The sequence below is a fragment of the Eublepharis macularius genome, chromosome 18 (genome assembly GCF_028583425.1).
Source record: "Eublepharis macularius isolate TG4126 chromosome 18, MPM_Emac_v1.0, whole genome shotgun sequence".
In the NCBI taxonomy this organism is placed as follows: domain Eukaryota; kingdom Metazoa; phylum Chordata; class Lepidosauria; order Squamata; family Eublepharidae; genus Eublepharis; species Eublepharis macularius.
Genome location: NC_072807.1, coordinates 8,625,241 through 8,638,286, shown reverse-complemented (window position 1 = coordinate 8,638,286; position 13,046 = coordinate 8,625,241). Strand labels below are relative to the sequence as shown.

At 43.3% G+C, this 13,046-nt stretch overlaps 1 protein-coding gene across 8 annotated transcripts in view; it reads right to left on the bottom strand.

Annotated features, from left to right (window-relative positions):
* Window positions 1–13,046, bottom strand: part of POSTN (periostin) — a 77,111-nt gene that overhangs the window by 51,759 nt on the left and 12,306 nt on the right. For all 8 annotated transcript variants that reach the window (XM_055002433.1, XM_055002436.1, XM_055002435.1 and 5 more), the window contains exons 4-7: window positions 12,723–12,880; window positions 9,978–10,142; window positions 8,935–9,081; window positions 4,440–4,581 (exon numbers count right to left, since the gene is read on the bottom strand). In XM_055002433.1, the coding sequence (XP_054858408.1) occupies window positions 4,440–4,581; window positions 8,935–9,081; window positions 9,978–10,142; window positions 12,723–12,880 (612 nt within the window). The remainder of the gene's footprint in view (window positions 1–4,439; window positions 4,582–8,934; window positions 9,082–9,977; window positions 10,143–12,722; window positions 12,881–13,046) is intronic.

Sequence of the window (13,046 nt, the reverse complement as noted above, 5' to 3'; positions counted from 1 at the left end):
GGGTGGGTGGGGGTGGTGGGCTGGGGCTGGGGTTTGTGGGTTTTGGCCTGTTTAAAGGGCCTGCCCCTTGCAAGTATCAGGTCCCTTTAAACTATCAGCTGGCAGTCAGTGGGCAGGATTCCCCCCTCCCCCGCCTGCCAGCTGATAGTTTAAAGGGACCTGCTGCTTGCAAGCGGCAGGAAAGGGCCCTTTAAATGATCAAATGCCCCTTTCCCTGCTGCTAAGCAGCCGGAAAGGGGCATTTAAACCCCACGAACCACGAACCACAAACTGCTTTGGGAACTTGTCCTAGTTCATGGGAGTTCGTGGTTCCTGGTTCATGGAAACCCATGAACCACAAACAGCATGGTTCAGTTTTTTTGTGGTTCGTGCCCATGTCTACTTAAAAGGACGCATTAGAAATAACCTTCTGCCCAAGTCAGGTGCATGTGTCTTGAGTGCTATTTAATCACGTACTTTCTTATTTTGATCCAAGAAGAATCAATGATAAGTGCAGTCTGGAGTCACATAGCAGTATAGGTTTCATCAGTCCCTCCTTTCTACCCAGTGTGCTTTTGGAGATACAAAATGGCTGGGATGGGAAGGGAGCTGTTTGTCTTATGGCCGTTTTTTCATGTCTGCCCAGGACACACGTATCTCTGGCAGTAAGGTGAACAGTGCCCCCCCACCCCGACCCTACGTTTCTTTTATATCTGCAAAAGTGCCCTGGCAGGGTTGGATGAAGTGTCTCCTTCACACACTCACAAGTCCATTCCCCACCCCCCACAAACCATTTTGAAGGTGAGTGCAGTCACATGGAAAATGCCACTTCTGTTGGGGCTCCCCCTATTAAACACATGTTCGGTGCACACATTATCAGGCCTTTAAAGAACTTGAGCAGGGATGTTAAAATGCTATTGGGGTTCAAATATATTTAAAACGCCAGGTTTTTTTGTTAACGTCTAGTTAAGAATAGCTTGTGTCCAGCTCATATGAGAAGGATTGCCTCAGGGAGACTTCCTGACATGGTTTCCAGACATCCTGTTACTAATGTTTAGCATGACTCCCTTGATACCCTTTCTGCTTCCTTTTTGTAATGTGAAATGAGGGAAATTTTTAGTCCTACACGCTGTTCTTTCTTAATGAGAAGGGCAGATGTTAGGATTCATTTACGACATAAATGGTTCTAATGGGTCTTCCCTATTTGGATGGCGAATAAATGTTTCAGCACTTTGACCTGGATAGTCCAGGCAAGTCTGATCTTATCAGATCTTGGAAGCGAAGCAGGGTCAGCCTTGGTTTGCAATTGGATGGAAGATCTCCAAAGACGGTTGCAAAGGCAGGCAATGGCAAAACATTTCTGTTAGTCTTTTGCTTTGAAAGCCCAGAAGGGGTCGCCATAAGTCAGCTAAGACTTGACAGCACTTTCCACCACCAAATGTTCCAGGGCTTCAGATGTCTGTTGCTTGAGCACTTTTTGATGTGCCTTATCCTCAGCCACACCACTGACATTAAAATGCATGTGATATTTAGCTTAACTGGCTCACGGTATTCGTAAATACATTCAAGAGCGTAGTGGTCGTTAAATACTTCTCATTACTGCAGCTGACTTCCTAAAAAGAAAATAATATGTTTGTCTGTGTTAGTAAACAAAGCTGATTTTTAATAGCTGTATTCCTGGCCAGCTGTAGGATTCTTGGAATATCCATCATGGGTATAATAGGTGAGGAATGGCTGACCCTCCAAAGTTCTAAAGAACTGGCAGCTTAGGGCATAACTACACAATACACGCAACACATGCTGGGTCATCATGGGTTCATGATGACTGGACTCACTTTCAAAGGTACATCAGGGGAACACACACCTTCAAAAGCGCTCATTCACTTGGTGCTGTAAAGGAGTGGTGGAAGGGGAGAGAAGGAACTTCCAACTTCCCTCCCGCCTTGCTTTAACCAGTGGAAATGGCAAGACAGGAGATTTTTGCCCATTTCTTTGGCTCCATGTGTCATCCCTAGTGCACATGGAACCAGAGAAAAGAGGCAAAATGCCTCCCACACCATTTCCACGGGATAAATCAGTGAGATGGAAACCAGAAGCTCCCACACACATACACTATGCCCCCTTGCAGTGTCAAGAAATGAGCACTGTTAAGAGGAATACCCCCAGTGTACATCTGACTGTGAGTCTGCTTGTGAACCAACATGTGTCGGGAATATCCTGTAGCTCAGAGCTTACATACTGGGAAATGTATTTATTTATTTACATCATTTATAGTCCACCTTTCTCACTGAAAAAGGTGGATTACACAGCAAGAGTCATTATAATCAATATCAAAGACATTTCAATATACGCGTAATTTTGCAAGATTTGAAGAAAAAGAAAGAGAGAAAGAGAAGAAAGATTTAAAGGTTTAACAATGTTGGAACAGAGCATAAGCAAATTCTATGACTGATATATCAAACTACATACGAACTACCCAGTAAGATCATACTTATAGCAACTCTATAGTCCCTCACTGTTTACAGTAATATTAGTGAAGTCTGTGGTTCTGCTTTATCCCTTTACTGAAGGATCTCTTGAGGCCACTTTCTTACAGTACAGTCTTCTCATCTGAGCAAAAAGCCCTCTTGAACAATTCAGTTTTGCATATTTTACAGAAGGCCAGGAGAGTGGGAGCTTTCTGAACCTCCTCAAGTAGACCATTCCATAAAGTGGGGGCCACCACTGAGAATGCCCATGTACAAGCAGCTGTTGATTTTGCCCATATGTAGGCTGGCCCCTGCAGAAAGCCCTGTTCAGATGAGCAAAGTTGCTGTGATGGAATATAGGGAGAGAGGTGGTCGCATAGATATGAAGGGCCAAGGCCAGGTGACCGTCAATACCTTGAATTGTGCTCAGTAACTGAGAGGAAGCCAGTGGACTGACTGTAGTATAAATACATTCAAGCATTTAGTGGAATAATATTCATGATTCTCCAGGCTCCTGACAATAGCCAAGCTTCAGCATTCTGCACCAACTGGAATCTCCAAGTTAGCCATATTAGTCTGTAATAGAGATGGGCACAAACCAAAATATGAACCAAAATTAAGCACGAACCAAGCTGATTCATGGTTCGTGAACCACGGTTTGTCAGATCCCATTTCTGACGAACCACCATGAACTTTTAGGCTGGTTCATTTGGTTCGGTTTTTTGGTTTGTCACTGCAGACAGCCTGGTGCCAATCAATCAGTTTCCTAGGCAACAGGGGATGGACTTCCTGCAGACCTTCTGCTGGCCTGAAAGTGACAATTTTCTGACCTGGATGTGATGTTTTCACGAACCAAACGAACTGGTTCGTGAACCAGGGGCAGGTTTGTGAAAGTTTGTGGTTTGTGGTTCATGAAATTTGACGAATCATGAACCATATGGTTCTTTTTTTTCTGGTTTGTGCCCATCTCTAGTCTGTAGTAGCAAAATAGTAAAGAGTCTGATGAAGAGAGCTGTGGCTCTCAAAAGCTTATGCTACAATAAAGTTCATTAGTCTTACAGGTGCTACTGGACTCATTACTATTTTGGGTAGGAGAAGGACTACAGCTCTGCTTCTCTGATGACTGAACTGCAACTTAGGAACTGCAACTATTTTCTGAGACAGAAATAATTTAAAATGCTAAGCAGTCACATTGCTCACTGTTTCTGTAATAGAGACCTCACCATTTTTCCTGATGCTTGTTCACTCCACTCACTTACAAGTGCCCTGATCTGGTAAGCCCAGGTGAGCCGGATCTTGTCAGATCTCAGAAGCTAAGCAGCATTGGCCTTGGTTAGTAATTGGATGGGAGATCTCTAATGAAGACTGAGGTTGCAGAGCAGGCAACAACCTCTTGCCATGAAAAACCTGCTAGGGGTTACCATAAGTCAGCTATAACTTGAGGGCACTCTTCACCACCCTTACAAGCCTAACACATGCATGCCTTTAACAAACATACTTCTAAGCTGTGCAACTGATTTGACTTTTTGCTCAGGGATGTCAGGTCAAAATTTGTTTGCAAGTTGCCAGTAACATCACTGATCAACTGAATTTTTTAAAAAATTGAAAGAAGAGCTTAGATCCTGCTTCCGGGTAGGGGAAGCTGTGCGGCTTGTGCCTGTATTCAAGGGCGCACATGCTAACATTGCTGATTTTCAGCGGTGCAGGACCTGCACATGATGATAACCCTGTGGCATATGTAATCCAAACAAGCTTGCAATTATAAATGTGCGTCAGCAGTAACTACCCAGACAGCTGGCAAAATGAATGCTGCCATAGAGCAGGTGCAAAACTACTCAAAATGCCATCTGTGAGCATACCATTAAGGTGACCTGGACACAAAATGGGCATTGCACTCAAACCAAGCTCAAATGTCAACCCCTCTCTCTTTTTTTGTTGTTGCAAAAATCATCGCATCCCTGCTTTTCTCCTATATGAAATTCTTTGCATTACCTTCAGAAGCCACCTTGTCACTCATGATCCTTTCCAGCACTCCACGAGGCAGTTTTGCAAAAGCATCATTGGTGGGAGCAAAGAGTGTGTAATGGCCAGGCTTTCCAAGAGTGTCCATCACACCTGATGCAATGGCAGCTGCCTAAGAAAGAAAAGGGATCCTGTTAAGAGCACCAGAAAAACACATTGACCACTCAGGCACAGAAAAGCCCACCTTCCCCATCCCTTGAGCCACATAATGGCTGCAGCACTCTCACAGAATCATAGGGTTGGGAGGCAAAACACCTCCAGGATCCCTAGCCAAACCAGCCTGTGGGAAACTGCCATTTGACTCCAAGGTGGCGACAGGCACTTAGCTGGGCATGTAAGAAGGAGCCACAAGAATTAAGCACTGATGCAACCCCTTCTGCCTTCCCCCTCGCAATCTGCCCAGGCTCATAGAATCAGCATTGCTGTCAGATGGCCATCTAGCCTCTGCTTAAAAACCTCCAAAGACCACCACCTCCCGAGGAAGCCTGTTCCACTGAGGGTCCACTCTAACTGTCAGGAAGTTCTTCCTAATGTTTAGCCAAAAGATCTTTTGATTTAATTTCAACCCATTGGTTTTGGTCTGAGCTTCTGGGGCAACAGAAAATAACTCAGTGCCATCCTCTATATTGCAGCCCTTCAAGTACTTGAAGATGGTTATCCTATCACCTCTCAGCTGTCTCCTCTCCAGACCATAAGCCGTTTGATAATATCTTTTGATGAAGGAATTAAAAGTAGTCGCACACTATCGTGGCCATTCGGAGTATTTTTAACAGTCACTGGTCATGATTTCCTAATAGGCAACCAATTCTGAAATATTTGTATTAAGAATTACCTAATATAGATTGGAAACATCGTCTAAACATCATCCCAACCCCACAACTGAGTCCTCCACATGCAGTAGAGAGGAAAAATGTTCGAAGGCCTGGGTCAAGAGAAGTGGTGGTTGTCTGGCAGCATTGCCAAGTTTGCTCAGGAGTTAGGACTGAGCACCCCCATGGTCACTGCTTCCACTGAAGCACCTGTGGGTGGGGCCTTTGACCACTTTGCCTCCATTTCTCTAGCAGCATCATGGAGAAAAAAGGTGTTTTCTGCTGCAAACTGCCGCATTCCCAGTTTTATAGAAGTTTGTAAACTGCCTGGGAGATTGCAACAAAGAAATCACAAGGAGACCAAAACTTGGAAAGGGAAACCATGAAGGAACTAGGAAAGATCCTTGAGTATAAGGAAGTGTTGCTGGAGATCAGTATCAAAATAATCCACACTATGATATGCCCCATTACTATGTATGGCTGTGAAAGTTGAGCAATGAAGAAAGCTGACAGGAAATAAATTGACTCATTGGAAATGTGGTGCTGGAGGAGAGTTTTGCTGATACCATGGACGGCCAAAAAGACACATCAAAGCAAGCCTGAATTCTCCCTAGAAGCTAACAAGATGAATTTTAGGCTATTGTACTTTTGTCATGTCATGATGACAAGACAAGAGTCACTGGAAAAGATAATGATTCTAGGAAAAGTTGAAGGCAGTAGGAAAAGAGGAAAACCCAACATTAGTTGGATCGACTTAATAAAGGAGGCCACGGCTTTCAGTCTGCAATACCTGAGGAAGGCTGTTTATGACAGGGTGTTTTGGAGGTCATTAATTCATAGAGTCACCACAAGTCAGAAGCTATTTGACAACACACAACCATGGCCCCGATATGGGGGAGAATACGGGTACACTTTGATGGGGCCTGGAGGTTCAGAGGGGCCTGGCTAGGCTTCCTAGTTGCCCACCGGTGGCAGGCAATCTCCCGGGGATTTGCCTTGTTGCCCACTGATTGCTGGCTATCAGCAGGAGATGGCAACCCCCCTGGCCACTGGCAGGCAACCCAGGAAAGCTTGCACTGGGCATGCTCCCAGCAAGAAGTGATGACACTAGCCCTAGGGGTACTCCCATGGTTCACTGGGGCTAATTTTTGCCACAAATGGGCTAAATCTGCCCTGCGCAAAGCATGGGAGCATGCCCACAACCTGCATGATGTTGTCACTTCCTGGAAGTGATGTTATTGCACAAACCTGGGAATGCACACATAATGAAGACTCCCAGGAAGAAGTGGCAGCTCCCCAACCTCCCACTGGAAGGATATTGTGGTCTGGCAATCCTAAGCCTGGCCCAGGCTGAAATTTCCATTACCATGAGGAAAAAATTGAGAAACTGTAGACCATGCCTGAGAACTAAACTACAAGACATGAATTACATGAGGACATTCACGTGAAGGGAGTCACAATGTTAGCCAGGAAGACAAGTTTTAAAAGACAGATCGGAAGGCTCTTTCAATTTCCCCTCTCTACAGAGCAGCAAAGGTCACTCCTCAGAGGGTTTGTTTCCTCTTCACCTCCTAGAAAGGGACTTAGAGCCTCGCTACAAGTGACATCTTTCACGCGAAGGGCACTTGATCATTTTCGCAAGTCTTTCTGGGTACTGAAGTCCCTCTCCCACACCCCTTTTCCTTCTGTTCCTTCCCCTCTCTGTTAGCACGGCTGCCTGAAGAGACGAAGAAAGCCTACGACAGCAGCTTTTGCAAATCGTCTTGCTGGGGGGGTGGGGAATGCTCTAGAGAAAGCTGACATGTCGGTGAAGTCCTCCCCTCTCTGTTAGAACTGTTAGGATCACTGCCTTAAATGTCAGAGAAAGCCTGCGTTTGCAAATCGTTTCTCCAGTCGCAAGCCTGCTCTCAATGATCTTTGGGGGCAGGTAGCTGCAACTTTCTTAGCTTTCTCCAGAGCATCCCCCCCTCCCTGAGCAAGATGATTTGCAAAGTTGCAGCTGCCCGCCCCCAAAGATCATTGAGAGCAGGCTTGTGACTAGAGAAACGATTTGCAAATGCAGGCTTTCTCTGACTTTTAAGGCAGCGATCCTAACAGTTCTAACAGAGAGGGGAGGACTTCACCGACACGTCAGCTTTCTCTAGAGCATTCCCCCCCCCCAGCAAGACGATTTGCAAAAGCTGCTGTCGTAGGCTTTCTCCGTCTCTTCAGGCAGCCGTGCTAACAGAGAGGGGAAGGAACAGAAGGAAAAGGGGTGTGGGAGAGGAACTTCAGTACCCAGAAAGACTTGCAAAAATGATCAAGTGCCCTTCGCGTGAAAGATGTCACTTGTAGCGAGGCTCTCAGTTTGCCCTAAGTGGAACAGCTTTAGGTTTATGGAAGGCTTTTAGTTAAAGTACTTAAGTGTGGAAGGCAGCTCTGATTTACACAGAGAAGATAGAACTGGGGGGGTGTTGTTGGCAGAGGAAATGGGTAGTGAAAGGAGACTCCTCTTCAGCCAAGTGATCAGAATTATGACTTTTGGAGAAGAATAATTCTTGCCCAGGTTTCTAAAAAGGTGGTTTTGGCTCTGAGGAGAACCCTAGGTCCAGTGTAAAAGGAAAAGAGTGCTGTATTGAAGTCAGAACACCTAAGCTGTAAAGTAAAATCTATGAAGGAACCTTGTTAAAGTAACTTAAGTCTGAAACTACCAACCTTTCAATTTTAAGATCTGTGACTACCAAAACTAAGCTTTAAGAAGATTGTGCCCAATGCTTGTGAAGTATTCTGTTCTACAATGTTTACCTCAGCTTTACTTTTCCTGCCTACCTATATATCAACCCTACCTGTTTAATAAACCTGCTGTTTCCTTTTGAAATTTACTCAGCCTCTAGTGCCATTTTGTTTGAAGAACTATTGAAATATTTGGGCTGGGATATAAGCCATAAATACATTAGTTTAAAGTGTGGGACAAAAAGACCTTTAAATAACACCCAAACACACACTACCAGAGACTGCCCAACCACAGCAAGCAATCTTGCCAATTTTTGAAGGAAAATCTGCCTCACAGTGGAGGAGTGAGTCGGGATTACATCATATCGGGCACGAAAAATTAATGCTTGGAACCTGTGTATAACACAGAGACACATAACAAACTGCCTGGTGTATCAACGTTGGTAAAAAGCCAAGGTAAAAATGCTCTAAACAAATCAAAATAAATACTTTTGTCATGATGTTCATTACAGCTAAGCAGAAACAGCTCCCCCCCCTCATTTTACCACTCTACTCATGGAACTGTGAAGAGGGCTGCCTCCTTTCCATGATTTCCCAGGGGGCCCTGATTCAGTCTTACGTGCAGTCAAAACTACACTCTCAATTTCTGTTAGGCATAATTTATTATCCTTCAGCTGTACAGTGCAATAGCAGAGTAAGGACGTGAAACAGAGCCCTTGCTCTGATTTGGCTTCTCAGTGAGGTCATGTAAAGTAACCAATCAAATCTGGCTATGTGATGACATTAGAAAAGCAGGATAACTGCCTCCCCACATTGCATCATCACGCCAATTTATCCTTAGTCTATTGCTCTGTGTATATGGTAATTGCCTCTTCTTACATTTAAGGCCACAATTTACACGTGTTTACAAGACTGAAGGAGATGATGGAAAATAGAACACTTACTCTGAGAGATGTGAGGTCATCTTCTGCCTCAATGAAGTCTTGAATGGTATTTCCAACTGGGGTCAGCACACGGTCAATAACATGAACAACGCCGTTTGTGGCAATCTGATTGCCGTGGATGATTCTGGCACAGTTAACAGTAACAACCTATGTTTAAAGAAACGTGCCATAGAATATTAAGCACAAAACTTGCTATAAATTTGGCTCCCTATCTTTTACTGTTGGCAACAGATGGTTATCTAGAACACTTTACATATTTCTCCATTTGTCTTCTTCTTACAATTTGGTTATGAGATGTGAAACTTCTGCCACACACCACCAATATTCATACACATATACATGCACACATATGTACATATACACATTTTTATTTGAGATTTATTTGAAATATGTACAAGAACAAAACTGATGAAGAAATATACAAATGTATCAAACGTAACAGCACCTCCATCATCTTCCTGATTCAAGATGGAACTTCTCCTTTTGATATTTTGCCCAAAGATTTTGAAGGTATTGGAGAGACAAATCAAGGTATTTCCTTAATGGATCTGAAGTTGATCTGAAAATTCCACCCAGTAAAACCAAGCTACTCCATTCCTTCAAATATATTATACAACTTGAGACAACCTTCATTTGCTCTTGCAAGGTAGAAAATGACTGTAGCTGCTGGAATATATTTGATATGTTTGTACATTTCTACTTCAGCCACAGAATGTCCTTTTTATAAACATTCCAAGTAAGACCCTCTTTGCTTGGATCTTCTTAATTCTCAGGAGCATCACATAGGCTGAAATGTCCATTTCACAAACCTGAGTTAATGACAACTATGGTCTGTTTGTTTGTTTAGTGAAAATTCAGAGTAGGGTTTGCACACCATAGGCAATTATAACTAACTGTGTGAATTCCAGAGTTTATAAAACTGAAAATCTGTCTGGCAGGTTGAAGTCTGTGGCTCTTTACAAGGCTTTTGAAACGTAAATGGCATATAACAGACATTCCACTGACATGGTTATATAGATACAAAAATATATGAATGAACTTACCCCGTTGGGATAGTGATTAATATGCAGGTTTTGATTGTTATACATGGACACCACTGTGAGGCCATTCCTAAGGTCCTTCGTTAGCAAACGCTTATCTACCATGTGGTTATGGAGGGCATTGTATAGTTCAATGTTGACATTTTCAATCAGCCCGCTATGGATTTCCTGGGGAGAAAGAGTCAGTTAGACTTGCCACAGTCAGTCAGTCAGTGAGTCATATGTACAGATTTCTCAGGTACAAGGGCTCTGGTGTTTGCGAAAGCCTACGTTCTCCCTAAAAAGTGAAAAATTAGTAATTTTAGCTTCTCAGAGAGAATATATGCATTCCCAAAATGATGGACAGTAGATTCAGGATGGACAAAAGAAAATACAACTTTACTCAACAAGTGATTAAAATGCCAGAGGATGTAGTGGTAGCCACAAGCGTAGATGGCTTTAAAAGGGGATTAGACAGACTTATGGAGAATTGGTCTGTCTGTGGCTACGAACCATAGCGACATTCAGGGACAGTCAAACCTCTGAATCCCAGTGCCAGGAGGCAACAGAAAGGCGGCAGCAGCCTCTATGCTTTGTTGTTGGCCCTCCAGAAGAAATGGTGCTGGACTATAACAACAACAACAACATTTGATTTATATACTTTTAAGGGGGGCGGCTCAAGACAACTTAATGTCCACTCAGAGCGGTTTACCAAGTATGCTATTACTATCTCCACAACAATCACCCTGTGATGTGGGCGGAGCTGAGAATATAAATATTTTATATATGCCACATTTTAATGCTATTTCAATGTTTTAAATGTTTTAATATTTACTACCTTGGGGACTCAATTTGTGTGGAAATGTGGCATAGAAATGTTTAATAATAATAAATAATAACAACATTCAATTTATATACCGCCCTTCAGGACAACTTAGCGCCCACTCAGAGCAGTTTACAAAGTATGTTATTATTATCCCCACAACAATCACCCTGTGAGGGGGGTGGGGCTGAGAGAGCTCTGAGAGAGCTGTGACTGACCCAAGGTCACCCAGCTGGCTTCAAGTGGAGGAGTGGGGGATCAAACCCAGTTCTCCAGATTAGAGTCCTGCCGCTCTTAACCACCTCACCAAACTGGCCCTCTAGATGACCGCTGGTCTGATCCAGCAGGGCTATTCTTCTGTTTTGCCATTTCCATCTTCAAATAGAGGTTTTCACTCCTCCATCCTCCACTCAACTAACACGTTCTTTCAGCTTTGGCCATTTTCACACATCTTTAAAATAGTGCGTCAAAAATCACACAAGGAAGCCCGGCAGTGAGTATCATGCTATTTTAAAGATGTGTGAAAACAACCTTTGTGTCAGTCTCTGCAAGAGCACCCACTTAACTTCTTGCATTCTTTCCCATTTGCCTTGGTTCTTCCCTGCTGATCTTTATTCAAACGAGCCCATTTCCTCTGCTCCAGAGATTTTCCTTCAAATCCCATTTGTTTCTTAGATCAAAATGCCATTTCCTGTATCATCTTTCAATGGTCAACCCTTCCCTTCCACATCCTTATTTATTTGCAGGAATGCAAACAAACATCTCACATATGACACACCACAGTGTTTTCAAATGGCTTCCTCTGTACAACAGTACAAAGAAAGTGTGATTGAAGTTGTTCAATAACAACAACAACATTTGATTTATAAACTGCCCTTCAAGACAACTTAATACCCACTCAGAGTACTTTACAAAGTGGTGTTATAATTTATCCTCACGACAATCACCCTGTGAGGTGGGTGGGGCTGAGAGAGCTCCGAGAAGCTGTGACTGACCCAAGATCATCCAGCTGGCTTCAAGCAAAGGAGTGGGGAATCAAACCTGGCTCTCCAGATTAAAGTCCTGCTGCTCAGAACCACCACATCAAACTGGCTCTCAACTGTTTGTTGAATTTCTATGATTTTGTTTGTAATCACTCATACCTACACCTTGTTCTAGTGAGTTACACCTCACACTGCTGTTCGTCTCTTAATTTTCTCTATTTTTCTCCAAATGTGTGTAAATTATGATGGTAAAAACTGAGCACAGTATTTCAACTGAAGTCTAATCAGCTAATAACATTAAGTTTTGTTACCTAAGGCCTGATTGATTTGATTAAGTTTTGTTACCTAAGGCCTTTGATTCAGATTTTCAGACTTGCCAACTTTGTTACAGTTACCCCCTGAGGGTAACTGTAAATACCCAACTTTCAGTGTTCTGCCCTCTCTACCTCTCTATACCAAGACTAACTGTTAGTGTTTTTCTAAACCCAACAAAATACATTTTTTCTAAACCCAACAAAATACATAGCAAAGTCCAGCTTCTATTATTAGTTGGTTCCAGGGCTTTTTTTCAGCGGGAACACGGTGGAATGGAGCTCTGGCACCTCTTGAAAATGGTCACATGGCCAGTGGCCCTGCCCCTTGATCTCCACATCTAAACTCCCCTCTGTCTGGAGATCAGGGGGTGGGGCCACTGGCCATGTGACCATTTTCACCAAGGGCGATTTAAACTTTAAAAAACTCCCCCCTTGTTCTAGCTGACCCAAAGTGATGTCATTGTGCGGTCCTGAGTTCCACCACTGAGTTCCACCACCTCTTTTCCCAGAAAAAAGCCCTGTTTGTTTCTAAATACTGCATTCAACAGTTTTCTTTAATTTAACCATTTCACCACTGTCTACAAGGTATATATGTTGAAATTGTCATCAAACATGACCTTGTCATAACTTTTAAAAAATCCATATTTACCCGATCCAAGAGGTCCCAGGCTTCATTGCTGGGTGCAAAGAACGTGTAAGATCCAGGCCCTTCAATTTCTTCTCTCAGTTTTGACATGTCGGAATACTGTTGCGTAGATGTTGCTCCCACAATCCCCAAAGTGCCATATACGTGATCAATGGGAGCAACTGTAACAGACAAGAAACACAAAACTCTGCTATGAAGTCTCCTGTTGCCATTTTTGCTTCCATTAACGGCATTTCACTGGGTAGAGTTCATGGAATTGGCTAAATTAAAAGCTGTTGGTTTCAGTGGCCCAAACTTTGCACAAAAGTGAATTGCTTGAAAGATGTC